General features: G+C 35.6%; 1 protein-coding gene across 2 annotated transcripts in view; it reads left to right on the forward strand.

Moving 5' to 3' along the window:
• LOC150097912 (protein-tyrosine sulfotransferase 1-like) overlaps window positions 1-24,815 on the forward strand; it is a 252,976-nt gene that overhangs the window by 199,730 nt on the left and 28,431 nt on the right. The window contains exon 3 of one of the 2 annotated variants that reach the window (XM_090406110.1): window positions 6,593-6,787. The exons of the other annotated variant lie outside the window; for it this stretch is intronic. Coding sequence (XP_090262236.1) covers window positions 6,593-6,787 — 195 coding nt within the window. The remainder of the gene's footprint in view (window positions 1-6,592; window positions 6,788-24,815) is intronic. 2 annotated transcript variants of the gene reach the window in all.

Consider the following 24,815-nt stretch of genomic DNA (forward strand, 5'->3'; position numbering starts at 1 on the left):
GTAGCATCATTGGTTATACAGTAGGCTAGGATATAAAAGGGGTTTGTGGAGGAGTGAGTGTATTTTAAAAATTCCTCCACAACCAGCGTCTGTGGCCTAATTCTGAGTCATGCACAATTACGTCATTTTCTAAATTTTAATTCATATTATGCTTTATGTTTTATGAAACTGATTAACATCTGTTGGTACGTAAGCTTCCAGTTACTCATATTATTACCTGACACCCTATAAGGAATTCAAGGACTCATCGTGGATTCATGAAGCTATTACTTGAGACTCTTATTAATGTAATTATCCTAAAAAATAATTGTTTGGATATATATCTTTCATGTTTTTATAAAAAAATAACTGAAAGAAAACCTTCATGATTAGGAGATTATAAGAAAACAAGTCGGACTTCATTATTTGTATATGGAAACGTTAGGTAAAATTTAAGATTTATATTGTATTGAATAGTGAAAATATTAGAAATGAAATTCTTCTTTCTCATTTGTCAGATGACAGGGTGAGTCCCCGATGAAATCTTTGCCATTTGGCTCTATCTTTAGTCATTTCTGTCATCTCTATGAAGCTCGTTAATTGTGACCTTTCCTTCAAAGACTGGAGCTAATTTCTTTTTGATTTCCCTCTTGGTAATATTCCTCCAATGATTCCATTCAAGACTATATTTGGTAATCTCTGAGAGGACGTTCTTTGCAGATATCCAAACCATCTTAATTGCTATTTAAGAATTATAGCTCTGATATCTTCTCGTTAGTTTAATTCGTGTTTGATTTGCTCAATTGTTTTGTGTTCTGACCACAAAACCATCTTATTTTTCTCAAGCATTTCATTTCGAATGCTCTGAATTTCTGTATTTCTTTCTGACTGCGTCTCCATGTCTCGGCTCCACATGTTGTCGTAGGTAGAATAATGGTTTTTATAGATTTTTAGCTAAAAGCTTTTTGAAATGCTGTTATTTTTTCCATATTTTGTTTAATGTATTCATATTACACCTTCCTTTGTTAAACGAAATGAAATTAATATAATTGTGTGTAGAAACGAATTCTGATTGGATACATATTTCCATTCTTTTTCGGGAGGAAAAACCCCTTTATCCTAGATCAGATAACTTCCCTTTAATGGAAAAGTACCTTGTCTAATAGGCAAAGAACCTATAAAGGTTCTTTGCCTACTAGACAAGAATTGGAATCCAGATTTCTCTGACGAGAAGACAAATGCCACATCGCTCTCGCGATTTCACTGTAAAGACGTAAACTGATAGGTTGGAAACTGGGAGAAGTACCAAAGCAATTAATCTAAAACTAGGCTTTGTTACACGTTAATAAATATCCCCTTACGTATTTTTTATGTGGTTCCCACCCATGAAAGGTTATTAGTAAAACTATAGTATATTTGTACTCGGGGGGGGGGGGGCTAATCATTCCACTCCATTTTTATTAATTTTATAGATATTTCTTGTAATTTTTTTTATTTTTGCATAGTCTGGAAACATGCTTTAGAGACCAAACATGGGACTTTTACAAGCTACGAGGAGGGGGGGGGGTCTGGGAAGTTCTGATAAACACCTAGAACAAAAATGATATTAAAGAAACTGATATAACAATCAGTTGATCCTTGTGGTTATATCAGTTGCTTTAATATCATTCTTGTTCTAGGGGTTTATTAGTATTTCTCAGCCCCTCCCCCTCGTACTTCAGACCTCCAAGAAGCAGGTATATATAGCAACCAACTCTAAATACTTGGGAAATTTACTCATTATCAAGAAAACAGGGAGGATTGTAATTTGGGTATAGCGGAGTAGAGTATCCTCCCACAATGAGGCCTACGACTCCCTTATCCTCACACCTCAAGAGTGTATATATTTATGAAAATGATACTTGCAAAGAGTAAGAGGATTCGGTGATGACTACTTATTGAGGGTTATCTGTTCTGGTACAGGAAAGGAAGAAAGAACAATGTACATTTTATACGAACTTGCCATAGAAAACTTTTGAGGTTCGATGCACATCATTAAAAGCTTACATTTATACAATGACCAAATTAAATAAAATAGAACATAGAGAAACCGTTCTCTTCCAAGAACAGTTCTTGTTCAGTGAGCGAGCGTGTCGCTCGTTAGTAAGATAAATGATGTATCATTTTGTTCTAAAGTAAAATCTCCACTACTTGAATATAAAGTGAATCCACTGTCGTACATCCCAACAAATGACCTAATTAGCATTATTAATAGTTCTGTTGGTTGCATTTTCAGTACATCCAGAGGAAGTAAGCTCATAAATATTAAGAAACCTAAGTGCCATTATAAAGTAGCAAACTGATGTTTAATGATCTTTTAATATACCTGCGTACAAAAGGTGCCTTATTATGGCCATATTTTTTCAGCAATATGCCACCAATATATTGAAGCTCAGAATGAAAGCGATAGGAATGGTAATAATTGTCTCCTAATATTTGTAATTAAACTGCAATCAACGTTGTATTTTTGTTATGAAATGATTCATCACATGAAATTACTTCTCACGCTTTGCAAGAGAGTTAACAGATTCATTTATAATGAAGGAGATATAGAAAAATATTGCCAGAAAAATAGCCGCTTTGGCTTTCAATCTATGTTATAAGATTCATTTATATTTGGAAAGACTTTTAATGGGATTATATTGATCAAGTGCATATAATAAACAACTAAGTTATACCAACTAGTTTCACCAACTAAGGCTGTTGGCATCTTCAGGGTACATAACTGATGTAAGGCACTAAAAAGTAAAAAACTGTTACCAACTATAATCAACCGATTCCAATTATATTAGACAAAGAACAGAGCGCGTACAATACATTCATAGAGCGTGGATGATATCACTTGTTGTTATTTAGGAACGTTCTATAGTTGGCACTATACTTTTTTTTTTTTCATTTATATTTATTAATCTGGAATTCATGCTGTATCAGATTGATAACGTATGACTTTCAAGGCCTAAATCTTTGTTAGGTACATGTTGTATCTAGTTCGTTTACACCCTCTGTCCAAAAAGAAACCGAATTTTTGATAGAAAATAAAACACAGGCCAATTATAATTACTCAAATCATTTATTTCAATCAATATACTCTCCCTCAGCTTCGATACAGCGTTAAGCATGGTCAATTAATTCGTTAAATGAGTTTTTTATATCGGTTTTCGGGATACTGTTGAGGGTTGGTTACTGCCGCTCGAACGTTTTCAATGGTGTTGTATCGCTTTCCTTTCATCGGCAAATGAAATCGGGGGAAGAGAAAGAAGTCACAGGGTGCTAAATCAGGTGAATACGGCGAGTGATCCAACACAAAAACTGTCGAATAATGTTCCAACGATGAGATGGTGCATTATCGTGCAAAAGTGACCAGCTGCCTCCATCATTATATTCATGCCGTTAGCGACGAATTCTCGCTATCAATCGCTTCATAACTTCCAGATAAAAATCACCATTGACCGTTTGGCCAGGCGGAACGAATTCTTTGTGGATAATGCCATTGGAATCGTAGAAACAAATCAGCATTGTCTTTACTCTTGACTTCTCCAAGTGACTTTTTTTCGGATGCCCCCCCCCCCCCTTCTGGTGGTCTCCACTCAGCACTCTGTTTAGGGCTCATACTCAAAACACCACGTTTCGTCACAGTAACGATCGTTTCAAGGAAGTTTGAGTCCTTACAAGAGGTTGTAATGAGGTCCTTGTAGTGTTCAATTCGATACATTTTTTGGTCGTCGGTCAACTTGTGGGGAAGAAATCGCGAATTCAATTTACAAAGACCCAAACTCTCGGTCAAAATGTCCTGCACAGTTGATTTTAGAATCCCCAATTGATCTTCAATCCATCTCACGGACGATTTCGGGCTTTCTTTGATGAAATCACGCACTTTTTGGATATTAACTTCGCTTAGTCCAGTTTTTGGACGGCCCGGCTTTTCGTCGTCCTCAAGCGTCTCACGACCACTTTGAAATCGCTTAAACCACTCGTAAACTTCAGGACGGGATAAAGCATTCATCACCGTATGCTTTTTGAAGCATTTGATGCGTTTCGGTAAAACGTTTACCAAGTTTAACACAAAAGTCAATCACAGCTCTCTGTTTGAAACTCATTTTCCTACCGTTCGTCAAAACACACTGTCACTCTTGGCACTATAACTCGGCTTCTAATGAAACAAATGTCATAAACAGTTGACACAACACTAATGAAGGATGTCGCTTTCCACAACAAAAAGATACAAGCAGTGGCGGATGAAGGATAGTTGGGGCCTCTAGGCAAATTATATTTGGCGCCCCCCCCCCCAAAAAAAAAAAAAAATTTTTTTTTTTATTATTATAGGTGGCAAATAAATGATATTTTGTACTTTTGAATTTTTTGAACTTCTGGATTTTTCTGCCTGCTAAAGGATAATAAATAATAAAACTTTTTATTTTATTTTTAAAAATGTTTTTATCATTTTTTTTTACAAAGTTTTTTTTTAGTATTATTTAAATCATAGATAGTGTGCGCTGTTCAAAATACGTATTAAAACGTAATAATTGTTTTGAAAAAATTTTCGCTTAACATAATCAAGATTTTTATGATGTTTACTGAAAACATTAATCTATTTTAAAACACTATAGGAAAATGTCTTGGCTTGGGAGCCCCCCAGAGCTTGATGCCCCTAGGCACGTGCCTCATTGCCTTAACGGGTAATCCGCCACTAGATACAAGTGGCGTTCTAGTTTTTTCTATTTTCGAAAAGTTCGGTTTCTTTTTGGACAGAGGGTGTATATCAATTATATATATATATATATATATATATATATATATATATATATTGTTCGTACCATATCTAGAAATAGCCAAGTTATGGCTAGAATCGGTACAAGCATATCAGAAAAAATAAATAAAAATCAAACTCATCTTAATATTTTCGACTGAAGATCAAACTATTGGTGTTTGATTTATTTCCTACAAAACAACAACAATGAAAACACGAAAAGTCAAACTAAAAAGTTATTTTTGAAACAAACACCTCACTCTTACACGATTCAATAACAAATGAAGTTAAGAAGCAACCAGGCGAAACTTCCTATCTCGGCAATGCAGTCAATTTTTGTGACTTCGAAGCTGTCAACAGCGCCGTGCGCCGACATTGGTAATGCGGTTTAATTTAAAGCGTAGATAGCGCGCGCGCTGTTCAAAATACGAAGCTTGTCAACTAGCGCCGACACTGGTATTGCAGTATTATTTAAATCATAGATAGTGTGCGCTGTTCAAAATACGTATTAAAACGTAATAATTGTTTTGAAAAAATTTTCGCTTAACATAATCAAGATTTTTATGATGTTTACTGAAAACATTAATCTATTTTAAAACACTATAGGAAAATGTCTTGGCTTGGGAGCCCCCCAGAGCTTGATGCCCCTAGGCACGTGCCTCATTGCCTTAACGGGTAATCCGCCACTAGATACAAGTGGCGTTCTAGTTTTTTCTATTTTCGAAAAGTTCGGTTTCTTTTTGGACAGAGGGTGTATATCAATTATATATATATATATATATATATATATATATATATATATATATATATATATATTGTTCGTACCATATCTAGAAATAGCCAAGTTATGGCTAGAATCGGTACAAGCATATCAGAAAAAATAAATAAAAATCAAACTCATCTTAATATTTTCGACTGAAGATCAAACTATTGGTGTTTGATTTATTTCCTACAAAACAACAACAACAACAACAAAAAAATTCTCTTATAGAAATGTCTCTTATAGAATTAAGTTGTTTATTTTAATTCTATGTTTTCTGAAAGCACTTAATAGTTTCGGAAGCGCTGTCTGTTTGCTTTGTTTTGTATATGTCTTTCTTGCATATTTGGATGTTCATTGTCTAGACCGAAATAGGCTGTGAAAATCATATTATCAAGTGCTTGTTGTTTTCATGGTTGCGTTTTTTTTTTTTTTAATTTGAAATTTTAATATTGTGCGTTGAACATAAATTTCGATATTCCAGATAAGATGCGAGTCTACTCATTCCAGGATCTAGTAATATTCATACAGAATTTATTCTAAATGCACCTATCAACACTGCTACTTCGTTTATAAAGCGAGTACTAACTTTTTAAAAGTTTTTTTACTATATTGAAGATACTTCGCGCACAAACTTTGCTTACACTTGAGTAAAGTATAAAACAAAAATATAATTTCTTGTCAAGATCATCATGAAAAACTAAACTTAAAGGTGATTGAAGTCGAGAAGAAACAAAATCTGACTGAGATGATCATGAAAAAGAAACCCGAAAAGTTTATCTCAGTTTAAATATGCTGAAACGTGATTAAGATTTTAATTTATTATTTTCATGCCCTTTTACCTATTAACTTTGTTATTTATCTTTCCTCCTTTAAGTCTAATTTTTAACGGAAGCAGTTTCTAATGTCTGCAACAATTTTTGTATGTTTCTGATACTTTAAACCAAACATTGACTAGAACTAGCACTATTCGGGATGAATATCGGGAATGAATTAATTTTATTGTGCGGTTCCTTCAACTTTGAGATGTGTGATCAGCGTAATTATTTCTTTATCATTTCGCATAGGTTCTGGACAGTGCAGTAGCTGCTTTCGTCCTTGAGATCATAGCTCGACACGGTGAAGCTGCTCCCCGCTTGTGTAACAAGGACCCGTTCACCTTACGATCCGCAGTATATCTTCACGGTTTGTTTCCAAACGCCAAATTTATTCTACTAATAAGAGATGGACGAGCAGTGGTACACTCTATAATTTCAAGAAAGGTATGTGCCTCCATCTACCGCTAAAATATAAAACTAATCACATTAAACCGGTGGCCTTTTATATTTCAGTGTGATTTAAAACGTTTTTCAACTTGCTCACAGACCTAAACCATGCCTTACTATTATCTCGGGGATTGTTAAAGTGAGGGGACGTAAACACCTTAAGAGATGAATGAAAAAGTTATTAAGAAGTATTTAAAATTCGAATTTACTAAATTAGAAAACTTTCTTGCTGCCATAGTATAGATACCAACAAGCAAAAGAAGAGTTAGTAACCAATTCACAATGTTTTAAACCAGGGGCGCCAAACTTCTTTGACCGTCGACGCCTTCAAGAGTTTCTTGACTTTTTATCGACCCCCTCTATTTTACTATTACATAATTATGACAGGACAAACAAAAAAGACGCTTATGTGCGTTTTTCATCATCATCATACGTATCAAGGATTTAGGCCTAGTATGGCCTTAGAAGTCATCGTTGAATCGTTTAAGAGGACTTCCTGGTTTTCTTTTTCCTAATGGCTTGTACTTTAAGGCTTGTTTTGGTAATCTTTCTGTTTTCATTCTTTGAACGTGTTCCATCCATCTATGTTTATATTTTTTAATTTTTTCTATTACTGGTTCTTGGTTTAATTCTTTCATAATATCTTCGTTTCTTTTGTGATCAAATAGGGTATACTTTGCAGTTTTTCTCATAAACTTCATTTCTGCTGTTGTTAATCTTTGTTTGTCTTTTTGTTTTATTGTCCAGATTTCGCTTCCATACATTAAGACCGGTAGGGCTAATGTATTGTATACTTTTAGCGTGGTTTGTTTTTGAACTAGGTTTGGTTTAAATATAGAGTTAATTACTCCTGTTATTTTTAAATATTTTGCAATTTTTATGTTTATATCTTTTTCATTTTCATAAGTGATCATACATCCTAGGTAGTTAAATGAATTCACCTGTTCTAAGATCTTGTTATCTAATACTATTTTAGTTCTTGCTGGATCTTGTCCTTTAAAGGCCATAGTTTTTGATTTTTCCGTTGATATTATCATACCATAATCTTTGGATATCTCATTTAGATTTAAAATAGCTTTCTGTAAGTTATCTTCAGAATTTGTAATTATTATTTGGTCGTCTGCAAAGAGGAGAGTGTTTAAGTTAACTGTAGGTGAAAGTTTAATTCCTTGATGTAAATTTTTACTCCATTTTGCTATTATTTCATTTAAGTAGATATTAAAAAGAGTTGCTGAGAGGGGACATCCCTGTCGGACCCCTTGGTTTATCTCTCTTGTATATGATAGCTCATGATTTAATCTTATTTGTATTTGATTATTTTCATATATACTTGTGACAGCTTTTAGGATATTAATTGGTATTTGTCTTTCTTTTAATATGTTAAATAATATGTTTCTTTTAACTCTGTCAAATGCTTTTTCAAAGTCAATAAATGCAATATGTGTTTCTAAATTGTATTCTCTTCTATTCTCTATTATTAATTTTAGGCAAAAAGCCGGGTCTATACATGATTGTCCTTTTCTAAATCCATTCTGTACTTCTATAATAGGGTATATTGGAGGGGAAAGGGTAGATTATAGAAGAAATATAGTAAGGTTTATAGAGAGGACATAGTTGTAAGGCCAGAAATGAAAAGACCCCATGGCCCTCGAGTACTCTAATAGCACAAGGGTCATAAAGTAAGAAGAGTTGGCTGATAAGGCCTTATAGGGAAGATTAAAGTAAGTGGGTCTTCCTCAAAGTAGAAGAAGGAGAGGATAGATCCAGCTAGGGGTCCATGGGAGTGCCGCTTCCCTTACAATCAAGATGATTGCCCCTTATGGCCCTGTTGGTCCACGAGTCCTTATTCAGTATATTCGGACCACCCCACCATATATATGGTGAGGTGGTCCGAATATATACACAATATATATACACACACGCACGCGCATGTACACACACACACACACACACACACATGGTGGGCTCCCCTATTCACCACCCAGGGGACGCGCTCTCTAGGGGTTACAGGGTTCCCTGAGAGTATGTGCGTTTTTAGATTGTTTATTTTATAGTTACAGTGTTTCTTGTATGTATAATATAGTATATATTATTATATTGGCTTAACGTCAAAGGGATACGTTTTTGTTTTAGACGTCCTTATTAACATTACATATTTGATAGGAGGGATAAATAATATATAAAATATAAAATTTAATTTAGATAATAACAAAATAATAATAATACAATCTTTATACAATCTATAATACAATTATATAAATAATTATATTATAGATTGTATTATATAAAGTAAATAATACAATCTATATAGGATGTATCACTGGCGGGAACCACGTACATCCGTTTATTCAAACTATTTTCATGACCTTACTCCATCTTACAGGTCCTATTCATATCACTGTTCCCACGATTCACCTTTAATTGCGTTGTCATTCAGGATGGAGGTAATCCAAGTTAACCGAATTAAATATCACCCATACAATGATGTCTTATATTTTTCTATCGACCCCTGGGGGTCGATATCGACCACTGTTTTAAACAATACCTTTGAAAAATACTTCCTATTCATTTAGTAATAGCTTCGTAAAGCATGAACGAACCCTACAGAGGAATTAAGAATAGATCATGTTAGTTATGCAGTGACCGTAAGGAAGTGATAATTTAACATTATTACATAAATTAAAGGATATGTGGTGATGAGAAAATAACAAAGTTTGAATTTTCAGAGAGCACTGAGAATATGGAATTGAGAGCTAAAATTTAATGGAAGGAATTTACTGTTGGCATATTTAGTTTTAAATTTAAGAATTTTAAATGTAAGGAAGTTTTGCATACCTTTTTTTAAGGTGAGTTAGCCGGTCGCCTAGAGAGACGAAGGTTTTTCGTTCAGCAAAGCTGGCAAACCGGCCAGAAGAACACCCAGAATTTACAGATATAGTTGAAGCAGCTTCGTCAAACTTCCAAAGAGTCAGTAGCATCGGAATGGAGGACACGCTGTTCACAGCAAGTTTAGAGGCATAAAGATTTGTAAGGAATACCCTACTACTGGACTCATTAAGTTTTAGTTAACTGTCTTCTTTATGAAGATAACAGGTTTCAAGTCTCATAACGGAAAGAATAACTGATTTTCCAAAACGGATTCTGTGACTAGACTGGCAAGGAAAACGAGTTAGAAATGTAAAATTAAGTTATACTACGCGGAATGTCTAAGGAACTGGACTGAAATAAGATAAAATCTCACATCACAATACCCAAATAGCAGCAATAGAAAAAGCACAAACAATTACTCAATTCCATCCTTAATTTAAGATCGTAAAACTCCCGCTAAGAAAGATGAGATTAACCCTGGTAGTTTTTATCAAAAAAAGGCAATAAAAAATAAAGCAGATCCTCTGTGAATTTGACATGAGTTTTGGAATAGGCGTACTCCACCCTCGTTAACATTTAAAACCACACATACACACACTAGCCTATAATTGGACGCGATTGACCTGGATTCTCCATTATGCAGTGACATTATTTTTCCTTCTTTCCACTCTTTTGGACCCTGTTCTTGTTGTCGGGCTCCTGTTGAACAACGAAGTCAAGGATAGTCAGATCTTTCCCACATTCTCGTAATACATGTAATGATATCTTCTCCAGTCCAGCAGCCTTATTAACATCAAGGTTACTTAATATTCTGAACACTTTCCGTTCTTGAACTGCCAGTAAGTTATCCTCCTTTCTACTGTTATTTAGTAATACTCCTCCCCATTCTCTTACCTGAAATACACTAACAACATACACATAGGAGGCGGGCCACATCCTTAGAATGTTCCATCTCCAGCAATTAAAGTCTGTCTTCCATATTCACCCTTTCTTCTGCTTGCGACATAACATGGATTCTCTGAGGTTTTACTCTACTTCCTCAGCCATCCTCCTTTCATATGCCAATTTCGCTTTCCTTACTACACTAGTCACCTTCCTAGTCTACTTTCTCCTCATGCTGCTGAAAGGTACCGTTTTTATATCTCCTTACAGTATTCTCTTTCTCAGAAGTTCCTGCATAATTCCCTGATTCATCCATCCCTCTGACCTTAGAAATACGATGTGACATTGATACAGATTTTGGATTTCTCTCCCCTCAAACTGATCCACAAACTAGTTACACATCACTAATCTGTTTTCTTGATATATCATACTTCCCCGCTCTGTAATTCTGCATATCTGTTTTATTCCGAGAAATTGTAGCTGCCTAGCTAACCCCCACGCGAAAACCACATGATCATTCTCCTCTGCTAGCGGCATTGTGGTGACATCTTCTATGATCACTGTATGAGATATTATTCAATCCAACATTGTCTCATACGTTGCTTCAACTACGTGATGCTTAAAGTAGTTGCTCCTAAATAGCTTAAGGATTTCACTCTCCTTATTCACATGTTATTTTTTCGCTTCCATAGTTACCTGTCACTCACCAGACTCATCTGTCCAATTTCAGCATAATCTCCCTTTACATTTTCTATCCTGTAGCAACACTCCGCTGAATATCTAAAATTTGTGCTCGACCCAACTTCACACCAAATGACCTCAAAGCTATTATCACTACTGCTGACTTCAAGTTCCACATTTATAGGACACAACTCTTCTGGGTTTTTGAACAGTTCGAAGCGGTTTAATGAAAAGAAGATTCGCATGAGAGAAGAAAAAAGTTTATAAAAATTGTTTGATATAAATGCATGTCGGGAAATACTTCTCCAGACGAAGTTTCTCTAGAATTACAAATAGCCTAAATTTTCCGACTGAACATTAATTTTTACAACTATCTGGGAGCAAGGGCATCAAATTTTATGATTTTTTTTTAACCTTTCAACCACTCTTTGAGTAATACAGCAGCTTCAGAGAGTAGATATAATTTTTAGTATTGCTTTTTTAAAACAAAATGTAGAAAATTCTATTGAAACAATTAAATTTTAATTGCTATTTAAAGCTTAGAAATAAATTAAACTTTGCATGTTATGCATACGATTTATTTAAAAATAATAATAACATGCGAAGGATACACAGAAAAATAAAACAAATTTTACATTCGCAAAATTTCCCATTTTACATTCGAAACAAAGTAAAAAATAATATAAAAAATGAAATCACAAGTATAAACAACAAATAGTTATTCGATTTATTTATTTATAATAAATAAATCGAATAACTGAAGACCTCTTTAAAAATTCTTGATACTGTTCAGAAGAGAGCGGTTCGCTTGAAGACAATGATTCTCTCACAGACTATTGAGCTTCTGTCTCATGGACAGTCAACAGGCTGAACAGCGACCACAGACATATCTTTATCTTTAGACGCTGTTCAGCCGAAAAAACTAGCATCGATTACGCTCCCATTTCTGCTAAACCTGCAGGAACACGAGCGACACCTGCTCAAAATCCTTTTACACTAACCTAACCAGCTACTTCCAGTTGTCTTTTATTCCATGTGTCCTAATTGTGCGGAACAGCCTTCCCCCACGAAGTATTCCTCAATGGCTACAGATTTACTTTGCTCTTAATCCCAGTATACACACAGCATTCATTTGCAATAGGCCTTATGTCCTCTCGTTTGCGAAAGTGATGTAAGTCTTCATAACCTTAAGAGTCCAAGTAAAATAATTCAAATTTCAACAAAATAAACAAAAATTGGAGAATCCCTGCCCACTCCTCACAGACCAGTAAAATACAAAATATTAATTTAAACTTTATTTTCTAACTATATTTAAATAACTTATTATAAAAACCACTATGGAGTCAAAGACTCACCTGGAGATCCCACTGTTCCACACAGTTTCTCATACCGCACCTTAAAAATACGTTCACTGTCTCTGCGCTCACCACACTCTCGGGCAATGCATTCCAATCACTCACCACTCCCATGCAAAAAAAAACCTGCTCCTCACCCCCTTGTTCACACACTCCGTATAGTTTCCAGGGATGACCTCTTGTTCTCTCCCTATCTTCACCCATTCATGCAAAACCTCCCTGACATTAATCTGGTAATAACCTCTTAACAGCTTATGTCTCGATCATATTCCCTATCCTATCCACCAATTTCTGCAAATTGCATTTTCTTAATCTGTCTTCATACTCAACATTCCAGGACCAGAAACCACCTTAGTCAATCATCTCTGAACCATTTCCAATACATCATCTTTCTAGTTATTTAAAGTTAATAAAGTTAACTATATTTTTAAAGTGCCCTATATTTTGTATGTTTTTAATATAAGTGTATCGTTTCAATAGTAGCCTTAAAACTGATGTGTAAAAAATAATAACTTCGCGAAAAAGGAATACCGTAAAGAACTTTCTGTGAACTGGAGAGACAACTCTTCTGAAATAATTAGTCATATCCTTCACCTCCTCTCTTTTCTATCTTTTTGAAAAATGCTATAACCATCATATTCTATTCCGTGAGTATATCATCCTCCGTTAACCACACTGACATCAACTGTCTGAACGATCTTATGCATTTCTGGAAGTGAAAGAAAAGTGGGAATTTAAATTCAGTGTGCAATTGAATTCAAGTTTAGAGATTGCTGATAATTCCCTAATAAGTAAAGCTCAGAAAACCTTGGTTTAATGAAAGTTTTCTCGGTGCAAAGAAAGAAGTTGACACGTTCTTAGGAAAGGATTAAATGGGTATAGATATAGGGTTGGTGAGATGGATAAGAGGGTGGTTGAAGGAGAGATATCAAAGAGTGGTTTATTCAGGAGTGGAGTCGAAAAGACGTCTTGTGACTAGTGGAGTGCCACAGGGCTCTGTTCTTGGACCACTGCTTTTCAATTTGTTCATCAATGATATTGGAAAGGATCTGAGAGGAAGTGTTCACTTGTTTGCTGATGATGCAAAGTTGGGTAGAGCAATTGTGAGTGCACAAGATGTCAAAATTTTACAGGAGTTGGATAGTTTGGAGGACTGGGCTAGGAAAAATGGATGTGAATTTAATGTGGCAAAGTGTAAGGTTATGCACTTTGGGGTGAAAAGAATAGCAGCAGTATATCGCATTGGTGGAATCATACTCCAGGAGATTGATGAGGCCAAGGATTTGGGAGTGTTGGTGGATAGGGAGTTGAAGTTTAGGGGGCACATTGCAAAAGTAACTAAAACAGCTCACCAAATCACTTGGTTTCTGAAAAATACTTTAACATGCAGAGACGAACAAGTTGTTGTTCCTCTTTATCGAGCCTTGATAAGACCTCATCTGGACTTCTGTGCCCAGCTATGGGCACCAGGGTTTCTTCGTGATGGGGAGGAAGTTGAGAGGGTCCAGAGACGAGTGACCAAGATGATAGCAGGTCTGTGGAATGAACCTTATGAGAATAGGTTGAAGATTTGTGGGTTGCAGAAATTGGACGATAGGCAAAGGAGGGGTGATATGATTGAGACATTCAAATTATTGAAGGGTTTTTATAAGATTGATCCAGAAGATATTTTTGAAAATATGACTGGTGGTGGGAGGACTAGGGGCCATGCATGGAAGCTGGGCAAGAGCGTGGTTGACAAGGGTGTTAGAGCTAGGTTCTTTACTTGGAGAGTGGTAAATGAGTGGAATAAGCTTCCAGAGTCTGTTGTGGGTGCTATGACCGTGAATGAGTTCAAGGCAAGGTATGATAGATACTGTGTGAATGTTGAATAGTTGTTCTTGACATGATGTTAGGGCCTCCCTCGATGAGTCTGTCGACTCCTTGGAGTTTCCCAGAACAATAATAATAATAATAATAATAATAAAATAGGGTCTAATTTCCAGATTACAGGATAGATAGAAGTGGAGTAGGAGAAAATACATAGAATAGGATCACAAACTGTCATAATAATCAGATTTTAAAAAATGCCATTAGGAACAGGAGACTTCTGTGTCCAATTTGGACAAGTTCCTCGTGATGTCTTTTTCTGGTAAAATATCAAACTAGGCATTGAATGGTTGGACATTTACCAAGATTTGTGCAAGAATTTGAGGAAAAGTAGGATGCCAGGAGATAGCTTTTCTGTGGCTAATGATGCAATAAAACCAGAGTGCAAAACAGTTGGAGGCAGGATTGGACAAGTTACAGCCAATTCCTTTTGACAAGAGACCAAAAAGCAAGTCTGCCACTTGAACGATTAAAGTTTCTCATGTGTTTACTGGCAGTTATTTCTATCTTCAATATAAACATAAAGATGGAAGTTGCTCCAACTTATGTAATAGTGATCCCTGAGGTACTCTGTCCAATGCTTTTGACAAAATACCGCAGTCCAGCATCATCATGGTATAATTATTTAACTGTCACTATTATAAAATGTAAGTTAGTATGCCAGGTCCTATCTTTTACAAAATGTGCTGCCCACCATGAGTATTATATTCCTACCCACCCATTCCAACATTAAACCTTTAAAACTTTTCCAGTACCTTAAACCACCACCACTCCTGAGAGAGTAAATGCTCTGAAATTTGCTACTTCAGTTTTGGAGCATCCTTTATTTAATCAACCTACCTTGCCAAAGCTAAGTATATTAAACAACTTGTCAGTTTAATATAAATCACACTGCAATATAAATCACATTGCCAATCACACTGCCGCACTATTTTTCAATAGTGTGGCATCATCAGTGTACATCATCCTCCGCTTTGTAGTTCAACATGTGGTGGAAGACTCTTCCAGAGGGCAGCAGTGGAAAGAATAAATGAAGAGGGGAAATTCGTTCTGTGGATTTGGAGATGAACTGTCAGAGAGTGTTGTTTAACTGCTATATGCATTTGGACAGATTTGCAAGAGAGTAGGGGAATTACTGATGCCAATTCCAATGAATAGTGGCCAAAGAAGTATTTATAGAAGATGCATGCTAGAGAGACTTGAACTAAATGAGATAGGGGTCGTTAATCAATCTAACTGCTCTTTTCTGTATAGAATGTAGTATTTTCAGTAAGCTCTTAGGGGCACCACCCCAGATATGAGAGCAGGATTCAATGGTCAGGCAGATTTGTTATTTGTATAGAGTTAAGAGCTGTATGGAGCAAGTAATTTTTTTTGGATGCAATATTTGTTGTGTTTGTGCCAAGAGAGATTAGAAGTTAGAGTTATTCTAAAAAGGTGAATATTTTCTTGAATAAATTTGAATATGTCAAGGGTAAGACTGGAAGAACATAGTTCTTTTTTGTGGGTTTACAATAAACAATGAAACAGCAACTTGAAGCGCTACTTGGCATGAAAACTGCATTGTAGAGAAATCAGCAGAGCATGGGAAGTATTCAAATAGATAAATAATACTTTAAAAAGAGGAGATTCTTTTTTTTCTTTTTTTTTTTTAAAAAAAACAGGTGCGGATTGGTATTATGAAATGAATTGATGTTGAGGTTCAGTAACAGTGCAAAGAGCAGGCCAGGAGAGTGATGGTCAAATACTGGATTATGAAAAGGTGAACAGACCAAAGTACATCCAACAGAACTTTCTTACTATGTAGAAATTAAAAGGAAAGATGATCATGGAAGAATATCCTCACTGAATGAATGTAGATGGCAGGAATGACAGATCTACTAGAAACAGCCAAGTTATTTTAAGTGTTTGCTTCAGTAAGGTATACATTCCAGAAAAAAAACCATTAGCTCTTTTGGATGTCAAAGGGAAAGGGAAAAAAATAGAAGTATAGATATTAAACTACTACAAAAGCTTAATTATAATACAGCAGTCAAATTGGATAGGTTATCAGCATGGGTGCTGAAGAAATGAGGATTGAATTACCAATGCCCTTGGCTTGATTATTTGATTCTCAACAAACATTATTATTATTATTATTATTATGGGTATCTCCATGGAGTCAGTAGACTCATTGTGGGAGACTCAAACTAGCAAAACAATATCTGTCATATCTCTTCTTGAATTCATTTACAGACGAAGAGCTCACAACGAAGTCAAGCAATGAACTCCACTCATTCACCACCCTCCAGGCAAAAAACCTTGTTCTGAGGCCCTTGTTAACCACGCTCTTCTTTAATTTCCAGGGATGACCTCTTGTTCTTCCATCACTATCACACAGCTGAAACATTCCCCCTGCATCAATCCTATAAAAACCTTTTAGTAATTTAAATGTTTCTATCATATCCCCTCTTCTGCAATCCACAGGCTCTCAATCTATCAATGTAGGGAGCATTTTTTACATCACTCACCAACTTAGTCACTCTTCTCTGAACCCTCTCCACAGCCTCCTCATCTCCAAGGAATCCAGGTGACCAGACCCAAGCACAGTAATCCAAATGTGAAAGTATCAATGCTTTATAAAGGGGAATAATAACCTCTTTATCTCTGGATGTCAGTATGTTCCTCAACAACCAAGTAATCCTATGTGCAATCTTGGACACCTTAGCAATGTGTCCTCTGAACTTCATCTCCCTGTCTACCAACACCCCTAAGTACCTAGCCTCATCAATCTCTTGGAGTACTGTTCCATCAATGTAGTACACAGCTGGTAATCTTTTAATCCCAAAATGCATGACTTTACACTTTTCCACATTGAACAGACATCCATTAGCTTTTGCCCATTCTACCAACTTATTTAAATCATCCTGCAAACTTTCAACATCAGCTTGATTTTTTATTGCGCTACCCAACTTTGCATCATCAGCAAACAACTGAATATCTCTCTGTAAGCCATTTCCTATATCATTTATATATAAATTAAACAACAATGGCCCAAGCACAGAGCCCTGAGGCACACCACTGGTCACCTGTCTCATCCTGGACTCAGCTCCTCCGTACACCTCCTTCTGGTATCTCTCCTTGAGCTATTCTCTTATCCATATCACCAATTTAGTATCCATTTCCATCTGCTCCAATTTGCATAAGTGTTTCATGTCAAAAGCCTTAGCAAAATCCAGAAGTACCACTGTGTAGCCAGTTCCTTTGTCCAACTAAAATGTCATTCTATTATGAAAAGTTAATAGATTGCTGAGGCTGGATCTACCTTTAACAAAACCATGTTGGCCTCTATAGAGTATCATATCCAATCCATCCATTCTTGAATTTTGTCTTTAACCAACTTTTCCAATACTTTTACCACTACTCTTGAGATGGTGATTGGTCTGTAATTAACCACCGCAGTTTTAGAGCCACCCTTATGCAAAGGAACCACTTTGCCTAAGTTCCACTCCCTAGGGACCATACCAGAGTTCAAACTTAAATTAAATATCCAAGTAAGAGGGGTGACAGTTCATTTGTACATTCACGCAACACCCGAGCTGATATTCCATCTAAGCCTACAGCAGTGTTTGCATTTAAATTTTGCAATATATTATTAAATACCTCTGATTTCTTAGCTTCAATTCTCACATTAGTTATTGCTACAGGTACAGAGATATCCTCACTTGGGTGATAGATTTTTGAAAAGTGATCACTCAGTAACTCGACTATTACATCTGATTTTGTCACCTCAATACCATCAGCACCCACTAGTTATCCTTCCGAAGTCATTCTTCATTTTACTTGCCACATAGCAGAAGAACTCTTTGGGATTACCCTTGATCTCTTTGGCTAAGGTCTTCTCATAATCTGATTTAGCTTTTCTTACTATGCTGGTAACTTTCCTAGCTTGAGCCTTGTACTGCTCATGGGTGTACTGATCACCTTTCTCCTTGTAAATTCTCCATAACATTTTCTTTTTTTGCAGCTGAAGCTTGATACTACTGCTCATCCATCTAACGCCGGCCTTGTTTGACTTCCTGACCATGGGGACACAATCTGATATTGCTTTCCTCAGATACCCACTGATTTTATCCCATGCACTGCTAACATCTTTCCCCTGCAATATGTTCTGCCATGGGATGGCTGCAAGCTCACTCTGAAGCTTGTTATAATTGCCTAACATGTAGTTCCGTATATATACTCTTCTTAACAGAAAAATCCAGATTTTGCAACATCCCAAGCCAATACCACATGATCGCTTTCACCAACTGAAGGTAACGAGGTCACCTTACTTATGCATATATCCTCTGAATCAATAACCAGGTCCAACACTCTCACACCATGAGTCCCTTCAGTTATGTGCTGTTTCAAGTAATTATCTCGTAGAAGATGTATGAACTCCATTTCCTTTTTGCTACATGATATTTCCTCCTTCCAATTGATATCACCATAATTTAATTAAAATCCCCCATAATAATCACTAAACCTGCACTCATTGCACTAATTTGCTGATGCATGAATTCAATAGCTCCCCCTGTACTCCCGGCCTATAGCAGTATCCAACTGTATATTTGGTTGCATTGGTCACTATTTCGCACCAGACCGCCTCAAATGAACTCTCATTAACATGTCTATCATCTTATATAGTACTTTCTTTGGCTGCAACACATCAGCTATCATCAACAGTACTCCTCCCCCAGTTCTATCTTCTCTATCCTCCCTGAAAATACTGTACCCATCACATTCAATTCCAGTGACCACATCTTCTACTGACTGCCAAGTTTCACTAATGCCTACAACTTTTGGTTAGATTGCACTGACTAATGCCAAAAATTCTTCTCTCTCTTATTTCGAATGCTTCTTGCATTGGCATACAAAAATTGCAGATTCCCTCTAGATCTTGTACCGGCTTTAAAACTGATATATAAGTCACTAATTTCAGTAGTCCCATGTCAATTTTTATCCCCTCTCTTCTGCATTTATTCTGCGAATAAGAATCAATAAATGTACAATCAGTGCTAAAGTTTCTCTCTCTTACACTCAACCTTTTCAATATTAGTTTCCCTGCCAAATTACTTCAACTTGTTCAGAAAACAATAACTTCTTCAATTGCTTATGTCCTTCCATGTTCAGATGCAGCCCATCTCTAGCATACAACTGTCTTTTTCCTTCAAACACACTCCAAACATCAACAAATTCCAGACCTCTTTTTTTGCACACTCTTGCAATCATATCATTCGTTATCATTGCTCGTCTATTTAACTCGTAATTGTCAAAACGAGGCAGCACACACTATCCTCCCATTGACACTTTTCCTCTTCACAATATCTAACAATGTTCTTAAATCTTTTCCTACCCGATTTATACCACCACTCAGGTAATTTGTACCCACCATAACTATCATCTTGTCTGCTTCATGCCCTCTCTTTATTGCTAAAGCCACTCTTTCTATTGTCCCACCAATCAAGCACTCCTCATGCATACCACTCTCCATACCCTTAATCATAGAATCACCATATATCTTACAAAATTTCCTCTAGTCACCAACTAGACTCGAAACCAAATCTTCCTTCATGCAACCAAGCGCCGTGGTGTACAAATGCCACATCCACTGAGCTACATAGGCTCTTCCAATGAGTCTAATTAATGGAAGGAGAACAAGATAATTCCAATATATCAAGAGTAGACCTAGGTTTGATGCAGCACATTAGTGACTCATCATCTCTGGTGTGGTCATCAAGGGTCTTGGAGAGGCTGATTAAGAATCACATGTAGAGGTGGGCAGATAACCCTGGAATCCTCTCAAGAATAGCATGGGCTTGTTAAAGGTAAGTCTGCTTTTAGCAATCTGCTCATTTTCTATAATAGTGACAAGGAAATGGATATAACACAATACTTCTGAATACTGCCAAGGCATTTGACAAGATTCACATGTGAGTGGATGACTGATTGGTATCAGTAAGTGATGCATGGATGTGCTGAGTCTAAGTGAATGATGCTCAATTACCACAGTTTTGTACTCCAATCATTGTTATTTAACTTATATCTTAACATGTTCACAATGAGCTGTCTTGCATATCAAGTAGGAACTCACTTGACTATATCATACCCCTTCTGCATATATTAGTATACATCATTTTTTTGAATAAATATGCTGGAAAAACTTTTGGAGATTTGCGACAATTTGAAAAACTAGCAGACAAACTGGAGCCTCTCAAGAATATCATGGGTTTGTTAAAGGTAAGTCTGGCTTTAGCAATCTACTCATTTTCTATAATAGTGACTCAAAAGTAATGTTATTTTATTTCAAGACATAAAAGCTACTTACTTTTCAAACTATTGTGCATTATATAAAACAGATTAGTATCTGTGTGTGTGTGTGTGTATCATTGCCTGCAATATTTAAATTTTATATCATTATCCACAAAAAACAACAACAACAAAGCATTGTTAAAATCAATATTTTGCCCCTAATTAATTCCAGCAATATTGAAGTATCACTGCATATAATTATGAATTGCTGTGACCACTTATTTTTCACAACTGCTTTATTATTATTATTATTATTATTTAATTTAAATGTTGCTTTGAGAAAGGAGAGGTGGTATGCAAAATCTATATCTATAGAATGAAAAATTTGCATTTGGAGTGTTCTGATTATCAATCAGTTGACTGAACTTCTGATTTTTATATACAGATGACGAATGCAAAAGTTCAACAGATAGAGTTTACATTCTTATTTACTCTACAGCTATCAAAAATGCAAGCAAGCATGTGAAAAAACACACTGTCATTGTTACTTTTATAAATTAATCATATACAGTTGACCCTTGAAGAACAGGATTGAACTGTATGGGTTCACTTATATGCGTTTTTTTTTTTTAATAAATATATTGGAAAAAATTTTAGAAATTTGCGGCAATTTGTAAAAATTCGAGACGAACTGCATAGCTTAGAAATATTGAAAAAGTTAGGTATGTCATAAATGCAATTAAATATATGTAGATACTAGTCTATTTTATAATTTACTACTATAAAATATACATAAATCTATTATAAAAAGTTAAAATTTATCAACCTATTATATATTCTTGCTTACATTTCACACTGTTGGATAAATGTCACTGAACAGATCTAGGAATCTGATATCTCAAGATATTTAATCTGGTTTGGCATGAAGGCTTATTGTCCTCACGATATAGTCTATCTTATGATTTACAACTAGGCTGCCAGCTTTCTTTCTCTTTCACTGCCCTATGAAACTAATTTGTTTAATTGGCAAATAGATCATTAGTTTCAACTAATGCTAGGTTTCCACAAGGCTCTGTTCTTCCACCTATTCTCTTTCTTTTGTAGATTGTCTTCTCCAACTGACTACTTCTTCCACCTATTCTCTTTCTTTTGTAATTGTCTTCTCCAACTAAATCAAAATCCAGAGTTTTTACAATGATTGTACACTGTATTTGGCAAACCTTGCACTATGCAAATCACCAAAACTTTTAGAATGTCAGCTTCTACAAACCCCAATTCTGTTTTCAAACCATTCTTTGGATGGCTCTGACAACCTTATTAATTTCGACGCTGATAAAATTTAATTCTTATTTCTCACCACAAAAACCCTTCCCAGTTTCTCTGAACGATATATGACTTTGCTTCTAGGGGAAACTATCCTCCAGTTTTTCCTGGCATAAATTTTATATAGTTATTACCTCCTGAGCATCCAAGAAATTAGTCTCCCTTTTGATCATACCATTACATTACCTCTGAACAGCTATTAACTAAAATCACTAATCCAAGTAACCATTGTTAGATCCCGAATGGACGAGTTTTAAGAAATTATTCAATCAGAATCTAACATGAGAATTCTAGCTAACTTAGATAATACCTGCTCACCAGCAGAAAGTTGATTTGTAGTATAGGAAATTGTGTAATAATATATGAATTTGTATCAGAAATATTTGTAGTCGAAAACTAAACTGGAGAATTATCAGATTTATGGATTTTTGTAAAAAGGAAATAGTGGTTAAATTTTGTCCTATTAAGCTGTCTAAAAACATCGTAAATCGTCAGACAGTAAAGAGCACCAGTGCCACGGTCACATCTGAAACGCACGTGTCGGTCATTACAACGCGAGGTACTGCATACGGGAAGATGATGCAAGCGTGCTTCCCTAGAAGACAGCACCTAACGGCAGTAAGGAAATTGAAGATCATCTTGAGGGCATAAAAATTTAAGGGTTGTGCGGAAAAGAAGAGAGAGAGAATATAAGGCAATACCTGCAATATTGCGAGGCTTTTTGTTCCTGACTTCACCTCGAGGATTCCTGACCAGTGGACAGAGAAAGGACGAGCCAGGGCCCTATGATGTCGGACAGCGAGCAGTTTTTTTGAGTATGCTGAACAAGATTCCATGACCAGCCACACGCGAATCATTGGCCTACACAGAAAATGTGCCAGTCGTTGGAGGCCCCATTCAAGAAAGGAGCAGAGATAACCCTCAGTTGAGGCAGTAATAAGTTCGAGTCCGTAAAAATGTAGAAGGGACGACGTAGCCATAAGCCAGGCGCAGAAACAACCGATTGAAGGATGACCTGAACAACACGTGGCAGTTAACAGACCTTCAGGAAGAACTGGGTAATGTTAAGACCATTATTATATGTTTTGAAAGAGATAGAAATTAATGTTAGATTAAGTTATGTGGATAATCCATAGAGAACTCTGATAAGAATTCGTAATTTGAGACCAAAGAAATTTTGTTGAACAAAGAAATGTCAGGAATGAATCTAGATAGTTGCATGTGACCAAAATTCTATGTGTATTTGTATTTGGTGAATGATCTTAGCCAGATAGTAACAAGTTGTAAAATGTCTTTAAAGTAGCTTGTTTAAGAGAATTGATTTAGAGTAATATCGTCATTTAATTCTATTGTTCTGTCTGATTAGCAGTGTGATCTAAGTGCATTTTGATTAATTTAGTATTGTGTAACTAGCTTAACATGAGATATTAACCTTATAAGAGATTTGGAAGTCTTAGTATTTTAATCCAATTTTAATTGTAATTGTCATTAGTTCCAATAAACATGTTTTGTTGCTTATACCTGACTCATGCCTGATTTCGAGATATCAAATTACCACTTATAAAATTTAAAACCATAGCGGGAGGGATTTTACGAATGTGTTTAAATAATAGATTATTGGCCACGATTGCAATTAGTACCGATATCTATTTAGTGTGTGATAGAGTGAATGCCAATCAATCTAGGAATTATCTGAACCTGAATAAACTCATGTTATAGGATACTGGCTGGCGCAGCAATAAAATATAAATTTGCCAGTATCCGAAAAGCAATCATTCCTAGGTAGAGTCTAGTTAGGCACACGTAAAGAAGCATATAAGAGAGGAGATTGTATGACTAAAAGTATTTAGGTAGGATACATAGAAAAGGAATAAATAATAAGAATAATCATTAAACATAAGATATATAAATAAGACTAAATATATAACAATGGCACAGACGACACGTGTTTAACAATGGCGCTGGTTCCACACTAACAACTGGTAATTTTAAGCATTCTTCAACATACAAATATACAGATTCACTTAATTACTATTCACTGGTGACTTCCCATAAAACACAATTTTCTTCAGATAATAATTTAATAAGTTAATACACAAGTTAATAATTCTTTAACATCTAAATTGCTACTAAATTCCATTAATTAATTTCTATACTAACAACTGGTAACTTTAAACATTCTTCAACATACAAATATACAGATTCGCTTAATTACTATTCACTCATGACTTTCCATAAAACACAATTTTCTTCAGATAATTCACACAAGTTAATAATTCTTTAACATCTAAATTGCTACTAAATTCCATTAATTAATTTCCACACTAACAACTGGTAATTTTAAGCATTCTTCAACATACAAATATTCAGATTCACTTAATTACTATTCACTCATGACTTCCTATAAAACACACGTGCTATAGTCCTGACCTATAATTGTATCTAAATCCTTCACTAACAAAGGACCCACATCATCACACACTCAGATTACATTCATATAAATAACAAAAATTTTACTTATCTCCACTCGGTGGTATCTCTAATTTTCTGCATCTGTTTCAGTGTATTTTCTGTTTCATTAGGACAATTCTTTGTTTCCCTCAATCTACCCCGGATTAACTTCTTCATAGTAATTACCAGCCTAGATATTGGGCGCATGCTTCTGCTGACTTTTTAACGGCATGGTCTGCCGTTACTTTCTGGGAATCTAGGACAGGGTTAGCCGTGGTAACATTGTCCTAGTCTAGAGGTATCGTTCGGCCATCCCCGAACCA

Source organism: Typopeltis vanoorti, chromosome 16, assembly GCF_054136105.1.
Source record: "Typopeltis vanoorti isolate ZY-2024b chromosome 16, IOZ_Tvanoo_1.0, whole genome shotgun sequence".
Classification (NCBI taxonomy): domain Eukaryota; kingdom Metazoa; phylum Arthropoda; class Arachnida; order Uropygi; family Thelyphonidae; genus Typopeltis; species Typopeltis vanoorti.